The sequence below is a fragment of the Sturnus vulgaris genome, chromosome 12, assembly GCF_052056855.1.
Source record: "Sturnus vulgaris isolate bStuVul1 chromosome 12, bStuVul1.hap1, whole genome shotgun sequence".
Lineage (NCBI taxonomy): Eukaryota > Metazoa > Chordata > Aves > Passeriformes > Sturnidae > Sturnus > Sturnus vulgaris.
Genome location: NC_142254.1, coordinates 12,167,608 through 12,174,940, shown reverse-complemented (window position 1 = coordinate 12,174,940; position 7,333 = coordinate 12,167,608). Strand labels below are relative to the sequence as shown.

Here is a 7,333-nt window from a genome sequence, read left to right as displayed (position 1 = left end):
ACAGGAGAGTAAGTTCTGCAGGGAGAGTAGCAGGCTTTGCACAGATATGGGACCATATAATCACTTTAATTAATGCTGCAGTTGTACCTTGGAACCAACAGAGGAAATAACCTGGGTTTCTAAATAAACACCCTGTGTGCTTCTATACTGGGGTAATGCTTTTGCCTTTGACAGGTAATGCACTGAAACATGCTACTGAATTTATAATTTAAGTGATACAAGGGAGCCTGGCCATGAGTAGTGTTGACAGTGTAATTTGATTTTATTGGTATTGTTGGCACTTCATGTGTGGGACATTCTTTTCTAGTTTATTTTTTAATGAGAAACATTCTAACAGATTGTGAAAAGAACATTTTCTGTTGCCCAATGCATAGGCAAAGAACCTAATTGAACAAACCTCCCGATATTATAAAGAACAGGAAAATAAAACATGTTAAACAATACTTGACTTTTATGTATAAAGCATTGTCTTCAAAAATCTGAGTCGTTTCCATCCATATAAACAAGTTATATAGTAGTAACAAAGTGCATGAAGCAAATTGCTAAATTTAACTAAGGTATTAAAATAAAAAGTACTTTAAAACAATACTTTAACACAGTTTTTTGCCATGATTCTATCATGCATCAACACAAAGCAGATCCTGAGGCAACCTGTGCCTTTGACAGTCTTTCTGTATTATTATGTAAATAAATGGAAATAATGGTCAAACTCGTAAGAGGGTGAAAAACATCAAGACAAACCATCCATTTATAACAGAGTTGTATTTAAAAAAAAATAAAAATCAAAGTGCACTGCTGGTACATCTCATTTGAGCCTATCTGGTATGTGAATAACAGAGGGGCATGATCCAGTCTCCAAAGGTTCCAAGGCTTTGTTTAAGCACCAAGGGAATAAAGAAAGATGGCTGTTCTGTTCATAGCACTACTATGACTAGCACGACAATGGAAAAATTGTACCAGAATATATACGTAAACATCTTTTGTATACTGAGGAGGCAAACACTCTTAAATTATCTGATGTGTACGGTACTGGTACTTAGTGTTTTGGTGCCAGTACCAGACTGGTCCAGTAATTAGCATTCAGATCTATTTCTAATTACAGATAAGGCATATAACAAAAAAAGTAAATATTTGGTTATTGATATCTCACATGGTTCAGCAACCCAACCAGTCAGAGCTTATCTTGCCAATTTTAACAATCTTCAAACTCTTGTCTTCCATTTGTAGATAGTACTGATCTTTGAAAAAGTAGGTATATCCTGTTAAAATAAATAAATAAACATGCTCAGATTATGGAGCACTTAATTCTTGATCAAAGATTTTTTGTCTTTGTGATTTCATGAAGCTTAATGAACCGAATGACTTATTTCCCAAAATATTAATTTGTATTTGTATTATTTAAAAAGATATATTTTAAAACTACACTAAAATTTGCATCCTGTAGAAGAGAGCTCTTGTTAAATGGAGCCATAATGAGGTTACTATTTTGTGAGTCAGAATTTTCTTGGATGAAATGTTTGCTGGCAAAATAGATGTTGAAAATGTGACTGAGTCAAGACTCATGTGACACCAGTGCTGCTTTCAGACTTTAGTGCATATCTGTGCAAAATTTAAGGCCCCTTAAAACCACAGGCCAGGATCTTAGCTGGAGTGTGTAGGAAATTAAGAAAAATTGCAACATAAAACCCATTCATGCCTGTGATCAGGGAGATTATCATACTTGAGTTCTGGTTGTGCTAGGGCAGGATGGTGCTGAAATGGTGCTGGGACTGTGTGCTGGTGTGGAGGAACCTGGGGAATATCAGGAGCTGGGAAATGTCCAAGCCACAAGCACTGGCTCGGTCATGCACCCTGGTGTTAGGACATCCTGTGCATCAGGCATTGGGTGGCTCCGTTTGGCTCCTACTCATGGACCACGAGAAAGAGAAGTCTCCAGTAAGTTTTGCAGCAAACAAATAAGAGAGTTTGTTAGTGACTTAAATCAGAATCCCAGCTTACCACTGTCCCCAAGGCCCAGGACAGCATCGAGGTTATCTGGAACACCATTCCAAGAGTCAGCAATGAATTTAGGGGATGCAAGCTCCATTTTCTTCTTTTCTTCATTGTACCTGAAGGAAATTATATCTCTACATTACATATCTGCATTTAATTTTAAATTGCAATATAATTTTTCAGAGTGTCCTCAGTAAATGTGACTATATAAAACAAACAGAAATATAATAACTGGGATTGTAACGTGGCTTCCATTTCATTATAGTTACTGCTGATTCCTTTGAAACTCTGTGAGATTTTATGTCTTTCCTTCAAAAATGCAATGCTGAATTGAAAATACAATTTTTAAGAAAAGTTCTTTCCAGAAATGTAATCAGTGCTGAGCAGGAGGCGTGGAGGAGTCCTGAGCCCAGTGATGTGCAATATAGTTTGAACCAGGCTTCAGGTACAGCATGTGAGGCCTCAATGGCCCTTCAGGTGCTCAAGCACCTCTTCAGGGGCAGGAGACTTCAGAGAGGTTGTCTTTCACAGTACTGGAGGGAGAAAACCATTTATGTTCCTAATTTCTATTTTTCCGTGTCCATGGGTATCTCAGGTTACTTTTCCCTCATTGCTCTATGGAGCTACTTGGATTATATCCAAAGTTACACCAGTTCTAACGAGCAGTAGGTTGGTCAAAATCAATTTAAAGGATTCATTTAAATTCCTTACTATTTTTTTTTCTGGGCTATTTAAAGAAAATCTAATACCTTGCTGGGTAGCTTTAAAACTTCAGCTGTGGAATCTGAGCCAGCTCCTTTTCCCCTCCCTCACAAAACTTTGCTATGCTCAACAGTCTTGTTATAATAACACTAAAATAGCTTGTGGCTGGAATGAAGGAGAGCGAAGGCTTCCAAAAAATCCATTTAAAGTAAGTGTGATAATGACACAGGAAGGACTATGGTATGTAACTACTTTGATTCCATTGACAGAGTCCTTGTATAAAATGTAACAGCCACATACTTAAGGGTTATAGCGTCTCTTCAACAGAGATGCATTTTTTTCTGAGATATTTTTCAACTGCTTGCTTTCTTCTTTACACAGATAGAAATCACTTAATCCTATTTTGTTTCCTCAACAATAAATTATGCATTCTGCAATGACTGCACTTGATAAGGTACTTCGATAGAAATACTGTCTGTGATTGGAGTGATGAATTACTTGGAGGCCCTGCAGTACAGTTAATCAAAACATTAGTTGGTACAGAGGAGAGCAGCAGCTTTTTAACTCATGCTCTGTAGGTTTTAGTAGGAGTCTGAAGCATTGCAAATGGCTGTATTAGAACTACTTGTAAGTGTTTAAATGGTCTCTACAATATGACATTAAAGACTGAATAACATTCTCTAAGTTTACAGATTTTTTTTTCATTTGATAATGGAGAAGATTACTGTTCTTAAAGTAATTGAAAATTATGATCAAATGGCAATTGTATGTGGAAAGAGCATTTTATTTACTTACAGGAATCCACAGCCATTAGGATAAAATGAAAAAAGTAATTCAGTTTAATCATAACATGAAATTATTGTTCACATAAAAAGGACTCAATTATACTGAGACCTTGTTTGATATATTATATAGAGCATCTCCCAGAATGAACCCTTAAAGCTTGGAGAATCTTTTAGATTTCTGGCGGTTATTTCTGATGTTTAACTTTTGTCTAAATTGTCACTTAATGAATGGGTCCACTTTCAGCCTGTTGTGTAATGTCTGCATTCCTGAAATAAAGTCCAGTTCCTGGAACAGGCCTCTGACAGTGACTGCAGGAGTCAGGGCCTCTGTTGTTCTGATGCCGTTTCGATAGCACAGAGACAACTCACAAAGTTCCTCCTCTACTTTTTAAGATGCTCTTTTGTGCCAGATCTTCCTGGCAATTATGATAATGAAATTCTGTTAAATACAATTATACAATTAGTAGACTCTTCAGGTGTAATTAGAATATTTATTTCTATCACAGTAATAGCCTTGAGATATTTGAAGGACATTCTTTCTTAATCTAAGATGATAAGAGCATGGTAGCTGGTCACCTGAATTTCACTGGAAACATGAAAAGGATTGAGAGACTGTCAAAATAAATTGAAGCTAAGATTTTTCTCAAAGTACTTAGAGATACACTTGTGGTTTATTCATATTTCCTCAGTGCCAACTATATTAGTAGAGCAAAGGTGTAAGTGATGCTAGATCAGCTGCTGAAAGGATTTACAGTCATCCCCAGCATGTTTTGGTAGGCACACTGCTGTTTCCTTTAAATCCAGTGCCTCTGAACCTGATGGCTTAGTGAAAGAATTTCTTAGGTGATCTGGTCAATCTTTGGACTCAAGTGATTGGAGCTCAGTATATTTTTAAGAAATTCCTTGCAGAGTTTTCTCCCAGCATTTGTGAGCTGACAGTAAGGACAACTTGTCCCTCTGAAGAGCCAGGGACTGGTGTGGGGCAGTTGCTGGTAAAAGGGGGCATAGGGATGAGTTGTTAGTGGTGGGCAGCCTCTCTCTGGTGGACAGACACTCCCAGAGACCCTCTTCCATTGCTGTTTTTGAGCTGTTTTTTCTCAAATACCTGCCAGTTTCCTGTTGCTGTACCGAAGCACTTTCCTGCTGTCAGCACTGCTCTGGCAGCCCTTGTTTTGTATTCCCAGGAGATGAGCCCTGTGTTTGGTCCCTGCCTCCTGAAGCTCAGGGTGCATTCAGCCCTAGAGACAGCTTGGCTAACAGCATCCCACCACCACTCAATGCATCTTACTTCCAGTATCTGTCTCCAGCAAAAATGTATGTCTTCTTGTTTCTGCCCCAGTTAAAAGCTGCATCCACACGCTGCACATCAGGGGGCAGTCCCAGGCTGCTGAGTTTCTTTGGATAGCCCCTGTCCAAGTTGCTGGCTGAATAAACCCAGTACTCATTTCCTAAGTAGAGGAGAAAAAAATAGCAAACAAAAACTATTATTAATCACTAACAAAAGGTTATTTCTCTTTTGCTTTGCCATGTGACTTTTTATTGCACTATCTGTACCACTGGTCTTTCTAGTATTTTACCATCTGTGATTACAATCCAAGTGAACTGTGATCACCATTGCTTTTGCTACTGAAGTGCTCCTTGCCTCAGAAAATGACATCCCCTCTTGTGTCTTGCTTCCTCCCTTTTTAGCTGATGCACCTTTGAGGCAGACACTGCCTCTGTACATTGGGGTTATAGGCTACAGCAAGTGGTTATATACAGGAAATTTTTAGTATGATGAAAATTGTCTGAAACCAGGCAGGGGTGCCTGATGTTCAAATGCAGCAGTTCATGTTCACCCTTTATTTGTTTTGTTGACAAATTTTATTGAGTGATTAACAGGAAGTTTTTCCTCAGAGTTCCTGTTGTTCTTTGTCACACAACATTATCAAATGTCTCTCCAGATATGTACTAGTGGGCTGCATAGTAGTGTTCCATGTTCTTTACATGGAATTATAATTTGCTTAGTAAATAACCTCACTGGATTCTCTGAAAGCCATGGAAAATTTATTCATGAAAGGATATTTCTTTGATTCTGTGCTAGCGGGAAAGTAACTAAGTAAAGTGTTAATGTGAGAAAAGTGTAAAGTGTGGCATTTGAGATTCTTGGAAGTTACTGATTCACTATTCAGGAGCAAAGGGTGGGACTAACTAGTAAGTATTTTAAGACAGTTGTGTTATTTTCAAACCAATCTTTGTTTTTTGATCATTCTTTATTTTTTAAAAAATCAGGTTAGCTACGTTTTCCTGGAATTTATATAGAAAAGGAGAGGTTTAGATGTGATAGGATTATATACAATATATACAATATATACAATATTCAAAGTGTTTTGGTTTGCCGGACTTCTTTCAGTTTTTTTCCCCCCATCCATGTAAACTAGAGCAAATGGTCTCTGAGCCATGTGGAATAGATTATCATTACTTTTTTCTCTCCTGTACAGAAAATGTACAGCAGCTTTTGCCATATGGTTTTTACATGACTGGAGATGTTTAGTCATGTTTTTTGTAGATACTGGAGCCTAGGTTTTGCTGGCTCAGTTCTTCATGTTGAAAACAGTCTCCCAGCTCTGCTCATTTGGCCACTGCAGCTGAACCATATGTGACAGACAGAGCAGAGCTTCCTGTCCTCCTCCTCCTCTCCCATGGAGGCAGCTTGCATCCTCTGCCTGATGAGCCAAGGAAGATGCTTGGAAGCCAAAGTGGAAGTCAGTCTTTGGCAAAAGAGAAGGAGAAAAGGAGAGGCATGAGGAGAAAAAATAAAATGTAGTCTTCTCAAGCAACATGTGCTGAGATAATAGCTTAAAATGGAAGGAGACAAGAAAAGCAGAGCAGTGACTGAGGAAAGAGAGCTCCCAATGTTGTTGTTGCTTTGCATTTTAAATAATGATTCTTGTTTGGTTTTCCTTATTGTTGAACCTCTCTTTCTAGGTGCTTATAGTTCTCCTTTTGTTGTACTGGATACTGAATGCTGTTTTGAGTCTTTCAGATCCAGCCCTTGTCCTAAAATCCTCAGGAGGGAATAGGGAGATCTGTCACCCCACCTGTGAGCTCTGCTGGCTCTTAGACTGTTCCCTGTCCCAGGTACAACTCAGAGCAAAGTGAGCCTGAATGCAACGTTATGCAAATGGCTACTTACATTTTGAAACTTAAACCCCATACCTGTAGAAAAAATATGACTTTTAAAACCAATACCTGAGAAAAACACAGCCTTCTCGTCCTGAGGGGCCTCATAGACAGCATCAATTTTCTCTGGCAGATCAGGCCAGAATGTAGCAACAAGAAGAGGACCTGTGGGTTTTCCTCGGGGGTTTATAGTCCTCCACATGAATCTGAGCAGAACAGAAAATTGTACAGGATTTACAATGAACTAATTCAGCAGCACATCTGTTTCTCATCACTTGTGGCCCAGGCCACGTGAGCATGCACACACACACGCACACATGGCACACAACAGCAGCAGCACACGCTTGTAACTCTTCTCTGCACTGACTGAAAAGAAAACTCATTTATTTGGAAGCATTTTGCTAGAGGAGCTGCACCATAAGCTGCATGCTGGACTGCAGGTGAAATTGCTGTGCTCATTGCTTCCTGTTGCTCTTTTGCATCGGGGCAAAATTTATCCTATGCTTTGAGTATACAAATAAAATGCTTTGAGCATACAAATAAACTCATTTACACAGCATTTAAACTATTAGAGCCCTCCTGCTGCTGTGTATGGAGCAGATGGATGAGCTTTTGACAAAAGTAGAGTTTTGTATTCCATGAACTGCTCTTGCAATTACTATTGTAGTGACTAAAAGTTCAAATTTAATAGC

At 38.7% G+C, this 7,333-nt stretch overlaps 1 protein-coding gene across 1 annotated transcript in view; it reads right to left on the bottom strand.

The window, feature by feature from the left end:
* Positions 1–238: 238 nt before the first annotated feature.
* Positions 239–7,333, bottom strand: part of MMP2 (matrix metallopeptidase 2) — a 28,574-nt gene continuing 21,479 nt past the window's right edge. The window contains exons 10-13 of the mRNA XM_014883107.2: positions 6,711–6,847; positions 4,768–4,927; positions 1,999–2,108; positions 239–1,259 (exon numbers count right to left, since the gene is read on the bottom strand). Coding sequence (XP_014738593.1) covers positions 1,156–1,259; positions 1,999–2,108; positions 4,768–4,927; positions 6,711–6,847 — 511 coding nt within the window. The 3' untranslated portion in view covers positions 239–1,155. The remainder of the gene's footprint in view (positions 1,260–1,998; positions 2,109–4,767; positions 4,928–6,710; positions 6,848–7,333) is intronic.